This window comes from Phaenicophaeus curvirostris, chromosome 2, assembly GCF_032191515.1.
Source record: "Phaenicophaeus curvirostris isolate KB17595 chromosome 2, BPBGC_Pcur_1.0, whole genome shotgun sequence".
NCBI lineage: Eukaryota > Metazoa > Chordata > Aves > Cuculiformes > Cuculidae > Phaenicophaeus > Phaenicophaeus curvirostris.
The window spans coordinates 106,669,415-106,689,422 of NC_091393.1; the positions used below are offsets into that span (position 1 = coordinate 106,669,415).

At 53.4% G+C, this 20,008-nt stretch overlaps 2 protein-coding genes across 2 annotated transcripts in view; one reads left to right on the plus strand and one right to left on the minus strand.

Annotated features, from left to right (window-relative positions):
• The window catches only part of ENTPD6 (ectonucleoside triphosphate diphosphohydrolase 6), a 107,304-nt gene that overhangs the window by 56,008 nt on the left and 31,288 nt on the right, over positions 1-20,008 (minus strand). The gene's annotated exons all lie outside the window — the stretch shown is intronic.
• Positions 40-19,433, plus strand: PEX6 (peroxisomal biogenesis factor 6). Its single transcript, XM_069850906.1, has 17 exons — positions 40-731; positions 1,941-2,101; positions 3,515-3,598; positions 4,967-5,069; positions 5,265-5,401; positions 5,488-5,599; positions 8,121-8,329; positions 8,909-9,101; positions 9,466-9,542; positions 9,652-9,784; positions 13,744-13,949; positions 14,038-14,099; positions 14,529-14,637; positions 16,106-16,222; positions 16,772-16,849; positions 18,358-18,497; positions 18,808-19,433. The coding sequence occupies exons 1-17, from the start codon at positions 54-56 to the stop codon at positions 18,939-18,941; spliced, it is 2,733 nt and encodes a 910-aa protein (XP_069707007.1). The 5' UTR covers positions 40-53; the 3' UTR covers positions 18,942-19,433.

Below are 20,008 nucleotides of genomic sequence, written 5' to 3' on the forward strand. Positions count from 1 at the left end.
TCTATGGCCCCACGGGGTTGGGGTGGAGGGTGGGCTCTGTGCCCGGTGCCGCCATGGCGGTGGCGGTGCTGCGGCCGCTGGAGCCGCCGCCGTCGGGGCTGAGCCCGGGGACGGCGCTGCTGCTGGCTCCGCCGGCGCTGTGCGCGGCGCTGCGCGGCGGGGGCGGGGGGCTGGTGCTGGCGGTGCGGCCGGCGGGGCGCGGCGGGGCGCAGGCCGTGCTGCTGAGCGCCGTGGCGCTGGAGGCGGGCGGCGGCGGCGGGGCCGAGCTGTGGCTGCGCGGGGCGGCGCTGCGGCGGCTGGGCCTGGCGCCGGGGCGGCGTGTGGCGGTGTGGCCGGTGCGGCGGCTGCCGCGGCGGGCGGCGCGGCCCCCTCCGCGAACCGGGATACCATGGGGGGAGGCGGCGGCGGCGCCGCCGCCTCCCCCCGTGGTGTCCCGGTTCGCGACGCGGGGCTCGGCGAGGGTGCGGGCGGGGCGCGGGGCGGGCTCGGGGGGCGCCGAGGTGTGGGTGAGCCCGAGCGCGCTGCTGGCGCTGGGGCTGTTCCACGGGGAGTGGGTGGCGGTGGGCACCGAGGACGGGCCGCCCCGGGAGCACCTGGCGGCGCTGGTGGCGAGGCCGCCGCCCTGGGAGTTCCCGCGGGTGGCGAGAGGCGAGGGTGCCGCCCGGCTCGCCCCCGCGCTCGCCTTCAACCTGCACTGCGACCCCGCCGCCCCCGCCAGCCTCCGCATCAGGGTGAGGGGGTAGCCGGGGGGGGGGGGGCGGGAGCTCTGGGATTCTGGGGTGGGAGATGGGGGGGGCCTCCAGAGCCAGGGCTGGGGGAGGGGGTCAGCGTGGTGGGGGTCTCTGGGGCCAGGGCTGGGGGGGACAGAGGCTCAGGGCTTGGGGGTCAGGGTGGTGGGGGTCTCTGGGGACAGGGCTGGGAGGGGACAGAAGCTCAGGGCTTGGGGGTCAGGGTGGTGGGGGTCTCTGGGGCCAGGGCTGGGGGGGACAGAGGCTCAGGGCTTGGGGGTCAGGGTGGTGGTGGTCTCTGGGGCCAGGGCTGGGAGGGGACAGAGGCTCAGGGCTTGGGGGTTAGGGTGGTGGGGGTCTCTGGGGCCAGGGCAGGAATAGAGGCCCCAGGGCGGAGGTGTAGGGGGCTCAGGGTTGGGGGATGCCAGGGCTCTCCGGAGCCAGGGTTAGGAGATCGGGGTGGTGGGGGTCTGTGGGGCCAGGGCAGGGCATGCCTGGGGTCTCCAGAATGGTGGGTGCAGGAGTCTCTGGGGTGAGGGTGTCAGAGGCTCCAGGAGAGGAGTGCTGGGGGGTCTCTGGAGCAGGGTGTCCAGAATGATGGATGAAGAAGTGTCTGAAGCAGTGGTGCTTGAGGTCTTTGGAGTGGGAGCTGTGGGGGACTCCAGAACCAGGGCTTGAGGGATCAGGGTGGTGGTGGGCTCTGGGACAAGGCCTGCAGGAATTTCTGGGGCCAGCGCAGGGGGTGCCAGGGTTCTCCAGGACAGGGGATGACAGGGGCTTTAGGACAGTGGTGCTGGGGGCTTCCAAGGCCAGGACAAGGAGTGCTGAGGGTCTCGGGAGCAGGGGATGCAGGGGTCTCCAGAATGGTGGGTGCAGGAGTCTTTGGGTCCGTGGTGCCAGGGGTCTCCCAGGGCAGGGAATGCCAGAGGTGTTTGGAATGGTGGGTGCAGGAGTCTCTGGGGTAGAGGAAGCTCTGGGACAGGCCTCTGGGGGTTGCCAGGGCAGGGGGTGTAGGGGGCTCTGGGTTGGGGGGTGCTAGGAGTCACTGGGTCGGACGTCTTTGGAATGGGGCCTGTGGGGGTTTCTGGAACCAGGGACTGCAGGGGTTAAGGTGTTAGGGGTCTCTGGGCCAGGGGTATGAAAGCCGAGAGGTGTGCAGGGTGTGGGGGGAGTGGAAAAGTCTCATGGTGCCATCGTTTTTCCTTTCTCCAGAGGTACGAAAGGTCTGGCACTGCCGGTGGAAAGGGCAGTCGGTCTGTGCTGTCTGTGCCACCCTTTGCCAAGGAGCTGCACCTGGAGATTGTTTGCTCACCAGTGTACAGCGCTCAGGGAGGCTACGACTGCATCCTCTACAAGCACTTTGGGACACCTCGGTGAGTGGCATGGGGTGGACACATGCTTCCGTTCACGTGCTGGGCTCGTGGATGCACGGTCAGCTGGTGTTCATGGCACCCTGGTCAGAGAACCATAGAATCATAGAATTCCTAAGTTGGAAGGTACCCAGAAGGATCATCGAGTCAAAGTCTTAGCCCTGCAAAGGACAACCCCAACATTCACACCATGTGTCCAAGTGCACTTCCAAATGCTTCTGGAGTATTGTCAAGCTTGGTGCTGGGACTGCTCCCCTGGAGAGACGGTTCTAGTGCTCTGCTGCCCTCTGAGTGAAGACCCTTTTCTTAATATCAGACATAACCCTCCCTTGGCACATCTTCCTGCCCTTCTCTCAGGTCCCATCATTGGTCACCAGAGGGAAGAGCTCAGCACCTGCTCCTCCTCCCGTTGTGAGGAAGCTGCAGACTGTGATGAGGTCTCCCCTCAGTCTCGTCCAGGCTGAACAGACCAAGTGACTTCAGCCACTCTTCATACGGCTTCCCCTCTAAGCCCTTGACCAATTTTGTGTCCTCCTCTGGACACTCTCCAGTAGCTTTATGTCCTTTTTATCTTGTGGCACCCAGACTGCACCCAGTACTCAAGGTGGGGCTGCACCAGTGCAGAGCAGAGCAGGAGAATCCCCTCCCTTGACCAGCTACCAGAACCCCCAGATCCCTTTCCGCAGTGCTGCTCCCCAGCCTCACTCTCCAGTCTGTATGGGCATCTAGGTTTGCCATGTCCAAGGTGCAAAATCCAGCACTTGCTCTTGTTAAACTTCGTACAGGCGGATACAAACTGACTATGTGCGTCATCTACACCTCAACGGAGACTGAGTAGTTTTGGAATATTCTGTGGTACCGTCTTCTCCTCAAGAGAGTGCTTTGCAACACCTCTTCTCCTGTCCTTTGGAAGTTAGGTTTGATTCCCGTTCTTCATGGTCTGCCATCCAGTGCTGAGGGCTTCCAGGTGCTGCCTGTAAATCTCCATTTTGGGGCATGTTCTAACTCCAGTTTTCAGCTTTGAATCGAGTTGAGTAATTGGGAAACTGGATGTGTTGCCATATTCTCTTATGACACCTGCCCCTGAGCCTCTTTCATTTGGCTGTTGCGGCTTTCTGTTGTTGGAGTTAGCTGTTCCAGGGATAAGGGTGCTACTTTGTGTGGAAGAAATGTTCTTTAGTGGCATTCATCTTCTGTACCATTCCCAGAAGGTTCCCCCTTGGTAGTCTGGATATGCCTTTGACATCCAGTCCATGCTAAATCTCTGGGTTTTTTTACAGGAAAGGAGTGAGTTGGTAGGAACAGCTACATTGTTTTCTATAAAAAGACATGTGGTGTGGGACAGGGAAGGACATACAACCAGAAGAATTTGCTCTCTTTCACTCGTAAAACTCCTTGTTTGTTTGTTTTTTATAGGCTTGTCCAGGAGGGAGACATTCTGTGTGTTCCAACATTTGGGTATGCTGAGTTTTTAGAAGCAAATCCAGACAAATTCTTAAGGTAGGTGGCAGCAAACTATGGCTCTGTCTGTTCCCCCTCATCCTCTTGATTTTGTTGACCTGTCCCTGGAATTTAGAGTTTATCTGCATCTTATTTTAGGGGGAAGAGGAAAATGATTTTGTTTGATTATAGAGGGCTCCAGCTTAGAGGGAGTCTTCCCTTAGCTCACTCTATTAGTCACAGAGGGAAGAAAGAACAAAGAGTCAGGGAAACTGATGGGGACAAAGAATGAAGAGGAGGAGGAGGAGGTGTGGCCTGTGGACAGCCAGTGTCATGTAAAGAAAGCAAAGTGGAAGTTGGGCTTGTCAATGTGTGGCAAGCAATAACAAAGTGTGAATATAAGCCCTCACAGTTCATGTTAGAATGACTTCCTGCTAGAATAAGTTTGTGTTTGGCCACCAGTTCTGTTTTCCCTAGTTTTGCTCCTATAGCTTTGAGACAGATCTGTACTGAATGAGAGAAAGGCGCCTTTGTATCAGAGCAGGGGTGCTTGCAGCGGGATTTGGCTGGTGTTGATGTAAATGCTTCAGGTGTGTCACTGAGGGAACTGCCACCGGTAACACAGGTGTGCCATGTCAATAATTGCCTTGAATCATAGAATCGTAGAATTGTTTGGTTGAAAAAGACCTTTGAGATCATCAGTGATATGTTGTAATGCTGCTCAGCTGTGCTATGTGTTTTAAAATGTTGTAGTTCTATAGTGTTACTGCGGTAAGTATTTTCTAGGCTGTTTCTTGGAGGGAGGCAGGACTGGACCATAGGAAGCAGAAATCTTCCATTTGTGGATTTGCGTATTAGCTGTGTGGCAAGCTAGAGGAGACAGCAGAGTTTGTGGGACCTAGAGAGCTTGAAACTGCATTGGTGTGCAAGTGGTACGATTATTCAGAGGGTGGAGAAAATCCTGGATGAAACCTCTGCAGATCCCTCAGTCTGTCTAGTAGGAAAAGGCTTCTTTCCTGTGAGGTGTCCAGGGCAGGATGCTTGTAAGGGTTTCACGGTACTTGTCTGAATCCTAGTCTGCAGCCTAAAGGATTGTGTGCTGTAAGGTTTTATACACTGCAGGTGAATCTGAAGAGTTGGAGGAAGCGATGGCAGAAGAGACAATGTCTTGAGAGAGCTGAAATAAGGTTAGCACAACTGTGCTTGTGGACCGAAGCCACCAGCAGAAGCAGTAACTGTTGACAGTCCTGTTGGTCTGTCTGGCCAGACAGCACAGCGAGGTCCGTACAGGACCCGTGTGGGTCCTGAGAGAGGGCCAGAGTACCTCTGCTTACCTGCATCTTTCAGCTGTCATCTTATTGACAACTGTGTTGTTCCTGCCTTCAAGATCTCGGCTCAGCAGTTTAGACTGCTTGTGTTTTCCCTTAGGTGGCCAGAGCTTTACTTGAAAGCGAAGAAGATTTTAGGCAAGGAGGAAGGCGAGCAGTCTGAGGGTTACCTGGTGGACACCCAGAACAGCACTCTTTACCTGGTAAGAAGTTAGTGGAGAACAGGGAGGGTGTACAGGAGATCTGTGGCTGAGGTTGCACTGTGGGTGACAAAGGTGCCTGTGGAGGCTTGTGTCTCCTAGCATTTAAAAAATGACATTTCAGGACGGACTTTGTCACTTGGTACCGGTCTTCTCTCTGACAGTGTTCCAGAGAGTGCTGTTTTCCCTTCCTCACAGGTGGGTTCAACGAACAGCGCTGTTCCATCTGCCCCAGCCTGTAACACCCACGAGTTCTGGAGTAGTTTGGCTCCTGCTGGACTTTCCGATGTTGTGAAGCAGCTGTGTGATGCTCTTCGGCCTCACCTGAGCAGTCAGTAAGTTATAATTCCTTCTACAGCAAACCCCAGGAGAGCTGGGACCGTACTGCGTGGTTACTGGGAGAACTGCCTCTGTGTTTCAGGGCCAGTGCATTGAGTGGGGCCTGCAACGTTCTCCTCTCAGGGCCAAGCGGCAGTGGGAAACTGGTGGCTGTCAGAGCTGCGTGTAGCTGCCTCAACCTCCACCTCTTCAAGGTAATTCCTCCTGTGGTCAGTCGATTGGCGGATTTACAACATACAAAGAATTATGGAAGTGTTTTTTAAATTAGCCATAGCAACCCCCCTTCTGCAAGTATGACACAGGCCTACCCAGGATCTGTTCCCGTGTGTGTGTGCAGACAAAAGGAGTCTGAGTAAGCTGAGTTTAGCAGCTCGCTCTGGCACAAATTATGACTGCTGGTGGGTAGAAACTCACACCAGCCATTTGGATCAGCCTAAAGGTCCGTCTCGCTCCCTGGCCTGTGTCTGAGACTGGCCAGTAGCAGGTGCTTAGGTGGGAAACTTAAGCTTGAAGAGATATTTCCTCTGGCTTGTACCGTCCAGTGCTCTGAAACAGTAAGTTAGAGATCTCTTGGCTTTGGGTGTTTGTACGTTTCTTCACTGACTCTTGCTGTTATTGCTGTTGGTCTGCTGTTCTTTACAGACAGTGCAATACTCTGCTGTATTTCAGCAGACTAACCTTCTGTCATCGGACAGGGCATTGAGTTTATGCTATACCCTTTCCCCTTTGGTGGGAAGGGTAGGTGCCTGGAAGAGTACTGAAGGGAGAGGTTTATATATGCTGACCTTGATCTTGCTCTTTCTTAAGCAGCCACTTCTAGTGATGCTTGGAGACAAAATAGTGAGCTAAAATGGACTTGTGGTCTGAGCCAGTACAGCCATTCATATGTTCTTACCACTGTGCTGGGTAAGCTTCATGGCCAAAATGAGTTCTAGCCCCATCTCTGTCCAGTTCTGGAGGTTCTGGGCACCCAGGCAGACTTCACAGACTTGTTAAAAATAGTTTTCCTTTTGCACATCTCCTTTGCTCACTCTTGACAGCCTGGGTGGATCCTGCAAACGCTGTCAGCTTCTTGCATCTGTAGAGTTACGTTTGCAAAAGTGAGGGAGTTGGAAGTCACATGACAACTTTCCTAGGAGAGTCTCTGAAAGGACTTGGAAGAAGAAGAAAGATGAAAGAAGAGACCTGGAAGGTTCCTTTTAGTGGAAGGAAAACATAAGCTTGCTCCTTTTGTGACAGTATGTTTAAACTCATAGAAAACAAGCTAAGTGTTTTGGATATTTGGGTTTTCTTTTTCTCTTTAGAAGTTATGTCCTGTTAATTTGACATTACTCTCATTAACTGTTCTTTTCTATCCAAGTAAACAGGAGGGCAGTGGGGAGGTGGGTACAGCCTTGGCCAGCTGCTGAGCAGCTCATCTTCTGAACATGATGCTTAGTGGTGCTGAGCTCTTGATCTTCTTCAGATGTGTCATAGCTCTGGGGTTCCAGTACAGTATTGCAGAGACTTCACAGTACCTTTACATTTCTTTATAAGACGTCTTTGGAAGTGCTGTGGCAGTGCCATCTCCTGGCAGGTAGCCTTAGGTTCTGGTGTGGTGTGCAAGGCCATAGCTTTGTCTTTGGCCTGGTGTGCTGCTTTTAGAGACTAACATTCTTACTATTGAAGCCAGGGATATTTCCTGTCCACCTTATTCTCCTATCCCGGCTTTTGAGTTCTCTCCTTCTTTTCTCACATACTGCAATACTTACATTGCCATTCCACCTTCTCTTCCCCTCCTCTGACTGTTCCGCGTGCTTTTCTACCAGGACACAGTCATTCTCACACATTGTGATCTCCTCTGCTTGATCATCAGCAGTCTCTTGTCCTTTCTCTCTGCCTTTCTGTACCTGCACACAGGTACTGCTGCCATTTGGACTGTGCCTGCCAGAACCCCAACTCCTGGTTTTGTCTGTAATACACAAAACACAGGAATTCCTCTTCTCTGTGTCTCTATCCTTACCCTTTGCATCAGCTCTTGAGGCTGTGGTGGTCTCCCTGCTCCAAACTACATTTTCTGAGGATGGGGCCCAGGGAATCCCAGAGATGATTTGTCTCTCCCTGAACGTCCTTGCAGCACCAGGAGGCAGCACTGCCTGTTTCTAGCAGCATTCAGGCTGCTGTTCAAGGCTCACCAGTCTCACTTTTGGATGACTTCATCAGTTGTTTGCTTTGTAAACAGTGTCGGGGCCTCCAGCCACCTCTAATGTTTTTTTTTGGTTTTTGGGGTTTTTTTTACCCCTCTTACCCTTCTAGCTTCCTCTTGCACTTTGAGCCTGTGCAGTGCTGGGTTGGACGATTTCCTGAGCCTTCCACTCTGCTCTTTGCACTGTTCTTCCAGGACACCTTGTTCTCCCTGTCTTGGCCTTTTCCACAGCTTTTCCTATCTGTTCCAACTTAGGTTGCTGAGCCATGACATCCACTGTATTGACTTCTCCAGTCCCTTGGCCTCACTTCTTTCAGACCAGACCCTCCTGCCCTCGCCACCTCCTGCAGAGACGCAAGAAACAGCAGGAGAGTCACGAACGTGTGTATTTTTAATATGTCCTCCCACTTAGATTTCCTTTCAGCTGTGGCTTGCCCCTGGAAAGCTTTGTGGAAGTGAACGTTGTCCTGGATCCGCCAGTTGACCATGCTGCAACCGCCTCAAACTGTGTGGTGTGGTCTGTCTCGCAGGTTGATTGCGTTAGTTTGTGTGGTGACACCAGTGGAGCCACAGAGGAGAAAGTACAGATGGCCTTCGCCCGGGCCCAGCAGTATCACCCGTGCGTGCTCCTGCTGAAAGACATCGAGGTGCTTGGCAGAGATCGGGACAGGCTAGGAGAGGATGCCAGGGTCATCGCTACTCTGAGGCAGCTGCTCCTGGACAGAAACTCAGCACTGAGGTATGGACCCTGCTTATTTGCTGTGGGCATCTGAGGTGATTGTTTGCTCACTGCATTCCTGGGGCAGCGGTCACCGTTACAGTAAGGTGACTGCTTGCTAACATGCCCTGTTTTATTTTTAATCCAGTGGAGTCTCTCCCAGACTTTGTTTCCTTCAGAGGGCCCTTGTTCTTCCAGCTTAGTGTCAGAGGGAGTTGATCAGCTTCGTTGTCTGAAGTTGGTTTCTGAGTTGTTCAGATGAGTCTTGGCTGTAAGGCATGCCAAGGGTCGCAGGGACCCTGGAAGGGAGCTGGATCCTGGGAGGGCCTTGAACCTGATAGCCTCCCTGCCCCATGGTGTTTGCTGACATCAAGGGAAGAAATAAGATGTCATTTGAAGGGCCTTGACTTGGAGACAAAGCTCACAAAGCAATTCAAGAGCAAGTGAAGAGTGGGTGCAGGACCCTTTGGCCAATATGTGTGCGTTTCTCGGAGGAAAGGCTACCCATCAGAGAGTGATTGGAGGTGCGGGTAATGGCAGTGTAAGAGGGAAGTTTCCCTAGAGCTGAGACCATACGCTGTCCCCCCTTTTTATTAACAGCCACCCTGTCCTGGTGATCGGCACAACCTGCAAGCCCCAGGATGTTCCTACAGATGTGCAGACTGCTTTTCTCCACGAGGTGAAAATCGAAGCCCCTTCAGAAGAGCAGAGGAGGTCGATGCTGAGCATGCTGACTGCCAGTCTGCCTCTGGGCAAAGAAGTGAACCTGTCCAAGCTGGCGCGCAGGACTGCAGTGAGTGAAACCACAGCAGCACAGGGGGAGTGGGACAACTTCTCCTACCTGGCCATGGAGAAAGGGGGTAATTCCCACAGCCCAGCCAGCTTCTTTGGTGGTTAACTCTGGTCCTGAAACATCATGTTTAGCTGCAGATTTCTAGTCCCTAAGAGCTGCACACCTTTTGCAGGGGTGTTGGTTGATGCTCAGCTCTGCTAGTAGACAGAACCAACAGAAAAAAAAAAAGAGGCCAGACCCTTTAACCAGGGCACAGAACCTCAAAGAACAGCTCTGTGAGGAATTTTACCCTGTACACCTTTTATGGCCTAGCTGGAGCTGTGGTCAGGGACTGAACTTATGCTGTTTGTTTCCACATCCACAGGGTTTTGTGCTGGGAGATTTCTGTGCTTTGTTGTCCCACAGCAGCCGGGCTGCTTGTACCCGCATCCAGGCCTTGAGGTAGCGCAGGCAACAGGGCAGGAGGTGGGGAAGGGGAGGGACTGCAGCCAGGCTGGTAATGCCAGGAGCGGGGCAGAGCCTGAGTCCTTCCCTTCTCTTTCCTCACCAGTTTTCCAGGCGGACTGAGTGAGGAAGTGGAGAGAGATTTTTGCACTGCTGGGTTCCCTGTACTTGAGGAGGATTTTAACGTTGCGCTGGACCAGCTGCACAATGCCCATTCACAGGCAGTGGGAGCACCAAAGGTAGGACGGTGGGTAGAGGAGGGGGCGTTGGTTCTCTGGAGCTGCATAGCTCAAGATACTTCTAAGACCTCGCTGGAAGGGCTGTGCTCCAGCACATCACTTCCTGCTGTATCCTTCCATGTAGTCACAGAATCATGGAATCATTAAGGTTGGAAAAGACCAGTCCAACCGTCAGTCCAACACCACTGTGCCTACTGAACTATGTCCTGAAGTGCCACGTCTAACATTTTTGAACACCTCCAGGGATGGGGGCTCCAATGCTTCACCACTCTTTCTGTAAAGAATTTTTTTCTAATTTCCAATCTAAACCTCCCCCGGCAACTTGAAGCCATTTCATCTCATCCTGTGAGTTGTTACTTGGGATAAGAGACTGGCATCCCCGTCATGACAACTTCTTTCAGGCAGTTGTAGAGAGTGATGAGATCTCCCCTCAGCCTTCTCTTCTCCAGACTAAACAATTCCAGTTCCCTGAGCTGCTCCCCATAACCCCTGTGCTCCAGACCCTTTCCCAGCTTTGTTCCCCTTCTCTGGACACACTCCAGCACTTCATAATCTTTCCTGTACTGAGGGGCCCAAAACTGAAAACAGGATTTGAGGTGCAGCCTCACCAGTGCCAAGCCCAGGAGGACGATCCCTTCCCTGCTTCTGCTGACCACACCATGGTTGATACAAGCGAGGATGCTGTTGGCCTGCTTAGCTACCTGGGCACGCTGATGGCTCTTGTTCAGCTGCTGTCAACCAGCACCTGCAGGTCTATTTCCACAGCCTTGGGTGGTAAACAGTCCCACTATGGGCTTTCCTACTTGTTCCCTGGCCTTGGATGCTGCTCAAACCAGCAAAGGCTTTTCAGACAGCAAGACAGGTTGAACAGCTGGGTTTTTTTCAGGGAAGAGTAAAGATGGGGTGTCTGAGAGAACCAGCAGAGGCCACTTCTCAGGAGGGTTGTGATTTGCCTCTGACAGCTCGGCACCCAGGGAAGCATCACGTGGCATGACTGTTTTTGTTGGGTAACATGTTATTAGGACCAAGTGAAGTGATCAGAACCTCTTCTTCATGCCCTCGAGCACGAATGATTGAGCTCGGCACAGATCACGAAATGCTAGCCTTGCAGCTGTTGTTCTGGCACCTTCCCCAGCCGCCCACTCCAAGTAATACCCTGGCATGGTGACACCTTGCTGCTGTCATCGTCCAGGAGATACTCCAGGCCTTAATTCATTCATAAATTTAATAGAGCACTGCTTTTGAGGTGCATTTGCCAAGTTCACTATAAGACAAATAATAACTATAGAGCATGCTCGGCATCAAGCCGTGCAAACGGAAGTTAATTTTGTTTGGATTTTACAATCCTTTATCAATTTCTTAGTAATTGGCTGTGATTCAGAAAGCCCATTAGCAGGCCTGGATACTCTCAACATACAAAACTTCCAAGTCCCTGCGTGTGTTTTCTGGGTAGTCACACATTTATTTGCTGTTGCAGCTTGAGCCTCCGAGAGAGAACCTGTTTCAAACCTCCAGTTGCTAGCAGTGTCTGCAGCATGTCCTAGACTTAGATGTTCTCCCCTGAAAACAACCTTGCTGCCATTTTCCAGCTCCTGTGCTGATGCCTGCAGAGTTTTTTCTAGCAAGGCAGTATAAGCAGGGGTGCAGGGGAGAGGACAACTCTTCCATTCATCAGCACTGAAGAAAGAGGGCTCGTAAACTTTCTGTAGAGTCATAGAATCGTTAAGGTTGGATAAGACCTCTAAGATCATCAAGTCCAACCATCAGCCCAGCACCACGGTGCCGACTAAACCATGTCCCAAATCGCCACGTCTACACACTTTTTGAACACTTCCAGGGAAGGAGACTCCACCGCTTCCCTGGGCAGCCTCTTCCAATGCTTCACCACTCTTTGAGTAAGGACATTTTTTCCTAATATCCAATCAGCCTCCTCCCTAGCACAACTTGAGGCCATTTCCTCTCATCCTATCGCTTCTTACTTGGGGGAAGAGACCAGCACCCACCTCACTGCAACCTCCTTTCAGGGAGCTGTAGAGAGCAGTGAGGTCTCCCCTCAGCATCCTCCTCTCTGCACAAAACAGCCCCAGTTCCCTGTGCCGCTCCCTCATAGCCCCCGTGCTCCAGACCCTTCACCAGCCTCATTGCCCATTGCCCTGAACTTGTTGCCCTTTTGCTTTTTTTTTTTTCCTGGAAACCCTTATCTTGTCTGACCTGATTTTCCTGGTGGACTTGCTGGACAGCTGGATAAGTAGCATGAGATAACATCATCTCAAGTAGCAAAGCCATACTGGCTGAGGGGAAAGAATTTTGCCCTGGCCTATTTTTAAACTCCCCATTTGTACCGGCAGCTGTTCCCCACCCAGCCAGCAGCTGGGGAGAAGGGGTTTGGGGCTTTGCTTTCTCTGCACGTTCCCAGGAGAGCAGCACAGGCTCTCAGAAGAATCTATCATGCAGACTGTGGCATTCCTGCTATTTATAAAGCTGTGAGCAGACTAGCAGCATCCTCTGAGATTGTTTCACTCAGTATAAAATAACTAAAGTGGTGTGGCTCACCCCTCTCAACTTTGCTATCTTTGCTCTGTTTGCTCTGACACCTCGCGTGTTTACAGTTGACTATTTCTTGTAAGCATCCTTGCATCCTGCCTTTCAAAACCAGCCAGTTTTCCATACAGTGTCATAGAATCATAGAATGGTTTGGGTTGGAAGGGACCTTAAAGCCCAGCCAGTTCCAACCCTCGCTATGGGACACCTCCCACTGCATCAGGTTGCTCAAAGCCTCGTCCAGTCTGGCTGTCAGCACCTCCAGGGATGGGGCATTCATGACTTCTCTGGGCAACCTGGGCCAGTGCCTCACCATCCTCACAGGAAAATGTTTCTTCCTAAGATCTCATCTAAATGTTCCCTCTTCCAGCTAAAAACCTTTCCCCCTTGTCTATCCCTGCACTGTCTTGCATCTTCCTTCATGTGACAGAGGTTCCTGTTAGCCCAGGTGTTGTTGCTTTGCTGTGAAGACCTTGCACAGTCTCACCCAGCTGCAGCACTAGGTGCCTTCACAGAAGTAGCTCATAATGCTAGATCCAGGTTTCTTTTTTTCCTTCATTTTTCTTTCTTATTTTTCCCTTCCCTCTAGTGTCCCAGGGCCAGTCTGCAGCAGGGCTTTCCCCCAACAAAGGCAACACTGATTGATACTTTCCCTGAGGTATTTTTGCTGACAGGTGATATGATTCCTCATCACAGGAAGAACATTAATCTGTTAGAGTGAGTGGAGAGGAGGCTATGAGGATGATCAGGGGTCTGGAGCCCCTCCCATACAAAGACAGGCTGAGAGGGTTGGGCTTGGTCAGCCTGGAGAAGAGAAGGTTCTGGGAGACCTTAGAGCAGCCTTCCAGGACTGAAAAGGGCTGCAGGAAAGCTGAGGAGGGGCTCTTTATCAGGGAGTGCAGGGACAGGACAAGGGAGAACGGATTTAAGCTGGAAGAGGGGAGATTTAGATGAGATACTAGGGAGATATATTTTCCTGTGAGGGTTGTGAGGCACTGGCACAGGTTCCCCAGAGAAGCTGTGGATTCCCCACCCCTGGAGGTGTTCCAAGGCCATGTTGGATGAGGTTTTGAGCAACCTGATGGAGTGGGAGGTGTCCCTGTCTGGGCCTTAAGGTCCCCCTTCCAACCCTAACCATTCAATGGTTCTGTGATTAGGAGATGAGGTGGCATGCTGTGAGCCCAGCTGGCCTAGGGACACACACTTTGCTTTCCCCACTGCAAAGCTCAGAAGGGAAATGTGGGTGCTGGGTGATTCCATGGCAGGGATGGCTGGGTGGTGCAGTGCAAGGCTGATTTTTTGCATAGCTGGACACAGCTGAAGGCACAAGGGGCTGGTGACTGGTACCTCACTGGAGCAAGAGGTTCCCTGGCCTGCTTAGAAATAGGTGCTTATAGGGACTTTACCTCTTTTGGCAGATCCCCTCCGTGTCCTGGCAGGATGTTGGTGGGCTCCAGGAGGTGAAGAAGGAGATTCTGGACACTATCCAGTTGCCCCTGGAGCACCCAGAGCTGCTGTCACTGGGTCTGTGCCGGTCTGGTCTGCTGCTGTACGGACCTCCAGGAACAGGGAAAACCTTGCTGGCAAAAGCTGTGGCAACCACATGCACCATGACATTCCTTAGGTGAAGAGTGGTGGGATCACGGGACTGACTTTCTCCTGGCTGTGGACGGGCATATTCTAACTGGCTGACTCTTCTCCCTGCCCTGCAGTGTGAAAGGGCCAGAACTCATCAACATGTACGTTGGGCAAAGTGAGGAGAATGTGCGGAACGGTGAGCAGATGTACCTTGCTCCTGCTTGTGGGAAGACTGGGCTTTTATCTGGTGCCTGGAGGGAAGGAGGTGGCGCTTTAACCCCGCTTCCCAACTCCCACCCACAGCTGCCAGCAAGGACGTGAACCCAGTTGTCTCCTGCACCTAGTCTGTTCCCTGTCTCACTGCAACTTCTCCTCCTGCTCTCCCTGCTCCTGTCAGTCTTGTCCCTGGTATTCCTGATGGGACAGCAGCCCCTTAGAGGCACAGCTGAGCCTCAGTGTGCTGGGTGCTGGCTGTCCCAGCACCCACTGAGGCCCTTGGGCAGGAGCAGTTGCTGTTGGTGAGGCAGTGGGCAGCTGGTTTCCATCCACAGCTCTTTACAGCAGGTCCTGTTGCTGTTGACTGCTCCACCATATTTTTCTCACATTTGGTGCTGTTTCCTCCCAGTGTTTGCCAGAGCCAGGGCAGCTGCTCCCTGCATTATCTTCTTTGATGAACTGGATTCCCTGGCCCCCAGTCGTGGTCGGAGTGGAGATTCAGGGGGCGTCATGGACAGGTGAGCAAGCGTCACGTGTGCTTGGGAGAGCAGAATGCCTGCCTGAGCTTGGGGCATTGCCCTGCAAGGCAGAGTCCATCCCAACTCCCTTTCTTTACTCTTTCCCTCCCTGCTTCCTTCAGCTCCTCTGCGTGGCTTGTCTCCTCTCTCTGGACATAGCACGGCTGTTTGCATTGCCACAGATTCCGGATTGCCCAAGCTTGTTGTGCAAACATTTGGTTAAGACAGAGTCTCCTGCTTCTGTGGTTGCCAGCTGCCCCATTTGGCCTCTCCAAGGTCATCCTTCACACCCTGCCATGCTCTCCTCTTTTTAGCTGCTGTTTCTCTGCAGTGGGAAATCTTTCAGCTGCCACTGGTAGAAGCAAAGAATGTACAGCATAGAGATACCCAGAAATAGGATTATACCCCCAGGCCTTTTCTGCTGAGCTGATAGTCCCCATCCAATCTTCCTCCCCATCCATGAGGGGTTCTGCAGAGTTTTCATAGAATCGTGGAATCATTAAGGTTGGAAAAGACCTCTAAGCTCATCCAGTCCAACCATCAACCCAACACCACTGCGCCTACCAAAACATGTCCCAAAGCGTGACATCTACATGCTTTTTGAACACCTCCAGGGATGGTGACACCACCACTTCCCTGGGCAACCTGTTCCAATGCTTCACCACTCTTTGAGTAAGGACATTTTTCCTAATATCCAGTCTAAACTTCCCCTGGCATAACTTGAAGCAATTTCCTTCTGTCCTATTGCCTGAGAAGAGATCAGCGTCTTGCTACTACCTCATTTCAGGTAGTTGTAGAGAGAAAACTATGTGACACCATGTGCCCCAGCATCCGTCTTCACCCACACAAACTGGCAGCTCTGGAAGGGGCTGGGCATGGTGCCCAGTGGTCACCTAAAGTCATCCCAGAACCTGATGACTCCTGCAGCAAAGCACTGTGCTGCCAGACCAGCCTAAGTGCCATGGCTGCAGAACTGGATCTGCAACACGTGCCCTTGGCTGCCCTGAGGACTGGTTAACAGTGTTGCTGGCCTGCCAGGATGTCCCCAGCAGGGACTGACAGACTTGCAGCTCAACTCACCGGGCAGTGCCACGTAGCGGGGAGAGTTAGGACCAGCCAGCACGTCCAAGCAGGGAACCTAAGCCATAGCCTCGCGTGCCTGTCTGTGGTTTACATTGCCAGCATCTAATAGCAGATGTAAGTGTATGTGGCCATCCTGAAAGGGTTCAGAGCCAAGCGCAGGCCTGAAGGACTGTGGTACTAGGGGTTTGCACTCACTTTGCAGTGAGTCTACTGGCTGTGTTCAAATAGAGAAGCCTGAATGGCTGTCAGGTTTCTTCAGGAAAGAGAAATACGAGCTGAAGTCCAAGACGTGGACTCGCTTATTCCTCTTTGTTTGGTGGCTGAGGGTGGCAGTGAATGACTTGCCAAGGTTTAGTTGTGAGTGTCCCGTCTTAATCCCTTTCAGAGTTGTCTCACAGCTCCTGGCTGAGCTCGATGGCCTTCATTCCACCAGAGAGGTATTTGTCATCGGAGCTACGAACAGGCCTGACCTCCTGGACCCAGCTCTGCTCCGGCCAGGCAGGTACGTTGCATGCTACACTGTCTTGCTCCAAAGCTGTTCCAAGAGCTCCTCAGGCAGCGATGAGCTAGATTGAGTCCCTACCACGTTTCCTCCACGGAGACAGGAAGCCAAGGGGAGGCCAGTGCCTGTAGCAGCAGCACAAGATGCCACTGCTTGCTAGCCCCTGCCGCTAGCAGTTGCCTCAGGAGCGCAGGGCAATAAGGGACGTGCTGTGGCAAACTGGTGGGAAGAGTTGGTCTACCAAGGTCTGTTCTGCAGAGCTGCCCCTCAGCCTGTCCTCACACCTGCGGGCTGCCCATCTGGGGCAGGACTTTGTATCTGCTGTTGGATCTCACGTGGTTTGTGTCGGCGCATTTGAAGCCCATCTGAAGAGCAGCCCTGCCCTCCAGTATGCTGACTGCTTCCCCCCCAAGCTTTGTACCATCCACAAACTTGACAGCAAAAGAAGCTGCCCCAAGGCCAACCCTTCAGTTTCCGGTGGTGAGAGCCGAGTGCTGGTGGCAGCTTCGTCTTACCTTGTCCTTAACTGTCTCCTCTCTCCGCTGGCAGGTTTGACAAGCTGGTCTACGTGGGCATCAGTGAAGACCGGGAGTCACAGCTGCAGGTGCTGAGTGCTGTCACCAGAAAGTGAGTGACCCTGTGCTCTCACAGCAGCTTTCTGCCACACTCCAGTGGGTTGCAGCCTTCCTGGGGATGATGTCTAGCGTGCTTCAGCTTGGTTTCATGTCTGACCCTGGGGAGCCCCAGAGACACTGACCCACGCCAGTACGTTAGGGAAGAGGACAGGGCAACTTCCAGAAGCAGAACTGGGGGTGATGTTCCTACAGGATGGGAGCAGGTGGATGGGTTGGAAGATTTCTTTAGTCACTGTGCCCACGTGCTCTTCTTGAGGAGCTCAGCCACATCCTAACAGGAGTTTGGCCAGTGTGATGAGACTGCAGCGCACCAACATAGAATCATAGCGTCAATCATAGAATGGTTTGAATAGGAAGGAACCTTAAAGACCATCCAGTTCCAACCTCGCTGCCATGGGCAGAGATATCTCCCACTGCATCAGGTTGCTCAAAGCCTCATCCAGCCTGGCCTTGGACATCTCCAGGGATGCGTCATCCACAGCTGCTCTGGGCAACCTCTGCCAGTGCCTCACCACCCTCACAGGAAAACATTTCTTCCTGATAGTTCATGTAAATCTCCCCTTTTTCAGCTTAAAACCGTCCCCCCTCATCCTATCCCTGCACTCCCTGATCAAGAGCCCCTCTCCAGCTTTCCTGTAGCCCCTTTCAGTACTGGAAGCTGCTCTAAGGTTTCCCTGGAGCCTTCTCTTCTCTAGCCTGAACAACCCCAACTCTCAGCCTGTCGTGGCAGGAAGGTCCCATTTGCTTCCTGCAAGCCCCTAGCACACCTGCTGTTTGCAGGCCTGAGGATGAAGGCAGCCCTGCTCATCTCACTTCCTCTCCTGCAATATCCAGGGTTGTTCAGCCTGCGCTCTGTGCGCCACATGGGTTGTGTGGGGTCACTGAGCAGTGACCTTTGGTGCTTCTCCAGCTGCTCAGAGCTCCTGAGGGAGAAAAACAAGCCCTGAAATTCAGATGCAGAGGTGCCACCTACCACAGCTGGGTGAGCAGCTATGAATCTGCTTCTGCAGGGACTTTGTCACAGCGAGCTGTGATCGCTGCTGCTGAGCAGGAGAGGCGAGCACGTGGGCTGGCTGCAAGCATCTCCTCACGCCGTGTGGCTTGGCAGGCGTGCCCTCCGCACCGGGCCAAAGGAGGCTTGCTGTCTGCAGCGTGTCTCTGAAGGGATGGTTAGGTGTTACGGTGGTTTGCACTGTCTGTAATTAAATGTGTTCTCCAGCCCTGGCTGGAGGCTGTTCCCAGCATGTGGGGCACTTAATTTCTCTCACTGAGAAGTCAAAAAGTTGCCTTTGATCCTACTTAGCAGGAGGGAAGGCTTTGTTGAGGGGATGTTTTGAAAAAAATAAATGCCCCTTTTGATTTTTATGGAGCCTGCAGAGCACAGGCCAGAGCAGCTAAACATGAGGCCTCCAGTTCCACCTGCCCAGTCATGTTGGATGCCGCGTCTCTCCTGTCTGTTTTTGGTGTGGCTTTTACACCTGCGGTTTTCTCTTTTGGCAGGTTTAAACTGGATCCGTCCGTGAACCTCACCACTGTCCTGGACAAATGCCCAGCTCATTTGACAGGAGCAGACATCTACGCCCTGTGCTCGGATGCCATGATGTGCGCTGTCAAACGCAAGGTGGAATGGATCGAGGAAGGTAGGAGCCTGGCCCCTCCCTGTCCCATACATGGGGAGGCACAGCACATGGCAGAGAGGAGAGTTATTCCTGCCGGTAACTGGGCTCTGTGAGAAGAGCTTTGGGGCCATGTCCAAATGCTGGGCTCTGGGTTATTGGCAGGCAGGCACTTCATGCAGGTGTGATCATCTTCATTGGCCCCAGGGGGAAGGAGAGACACGCAGGTTTCCCTTCCAGTCTCCAGCAGATGGAGAAGGGAAGGGACTGTTGGATCTTGCCAGCTGCCCTTGTGCTTGGATCTCAGCCTTTTCAAATACTATTTCTCATGCAGGGCTGGATACAGAGAGGTCTGGTCTGATCCTGACCATGGAGGACTTCCTGCAGGCCGCTGCGAGGTTGCAGCCGTCCGTCTCTGAGCAGGAGCTGCTCAGGTACAGACTCATCCAGCAGAAGTTTGCTGCCTGATAATGTTTAGTCGAGCTGGGGCTGGAGGAGCGATGGGGATGGTGCGTTAAGACGCCAGCAGCCACCCACCTGCTCTCTCCCGGACCTCCCCTCTTTCATGCTTGGGTGAAAAAGTGGCTGTGCAGTTTCTTGAGCCAAAGCCTGGTGGAAGCCAAGCTGGGGGTGTGTTCGGTAATGGTCTCTCACATCTCAAGGAGCATTTTGTGGCTGCCAGGAGCATACCAGGGTGACTTCCCCACGGGGAGGAAGCCAAGTCTCATGGCTGTGGGCAACACAGGAGTGCCCCCAGGAGGGACAGAGCACTGGTAGGGGAGCAAGGCCCAAACTGCGCCTGGTTTGACAGCAAGAATGGGGCTGGAGGCAGTTTTTGGGGTGTCAGCCCCTGGGGAGGGATGCGGGCTGGAGGGCAGCCGGATCCAGGGCCCTGCTGCTGCCGCTGGCCTGGGCTGGATGTGATCTCTCAAGTAAATACAGGTTTTTCAGCACTATGGATTCACTGCCTGGCCTCAGATCTTTGCTTCTTCTTGGTGTCTTTGGCTCGGGAAGGTCCCTGTGAGTCCCAGTGTCCTGCAGGTAGAGGAGGAGAGTGTCCCCACAAACGGGGCTGGGGCCACCCTCACCTGGCAAGGGTTGCCAGAAGAGGAGAGGCCAAGGGAGTGTGGTTTGCTCAGCTGCCAGCTGAGCTCTCCCTCACCCAGTTCTTCCTGGAACTGGGTGACGGGAGAAGAGGCAATGGGGACAAGTGGCAGCAAGGGAAATTCCCACTGGAATTGGAAGTACTCAGTCCTTAGCTGGAGCAGACCCAAGCTGCCCTGTTTGCACCAACCTGTGCCGAGTGTGAGTTGGCCCAGACTCCCGTGAAGTCCTGTCTTGTCTTGTGGCAGCTGCCAGCATGACTTTCCTGGCCTTTGCCAAGGAAATCCACTGCCATTACCAGGTCCCTGCTGGTGCTAGTGTGGCTCAGGGGTGGCCCTACATTGTCTCAGCCCCAAAGGATCATTTCCTGGCAGCCTTTGCTCCGCTGCTTGCTGGCACCGAGCCTGCTGCCAGCCATGACCCTGAGCCAA

What these genes read in the sequence shown, in the direction of transcription:
- PEX6 (XM_069850906.1), top strand. Translation starts at nt 54, where the DNA reads ATGGCGGTGGCGGTGCTGCGGCCGCTGGAGCCGCCGCCGTCGGGGCTG. An exon ending in AAGCACTTTGGGACACCTCG is followed by an intron (nt 2,102 to 3,514) that starts GTGAGTGGCATG and finishes TGTTTTTTATAG; the next exon opens with GCTTGTCCAGGAGGGAGACA. An exon ending in TGAGGAGAATGTGCGGAACG is followed by an intron (nt 14,100 to 14,528) that starts GTGAGCAGATGT and finishes GTTTCCTCCCAG; the next exon opens with TGTTTGCCAGAGCCAGGGCA.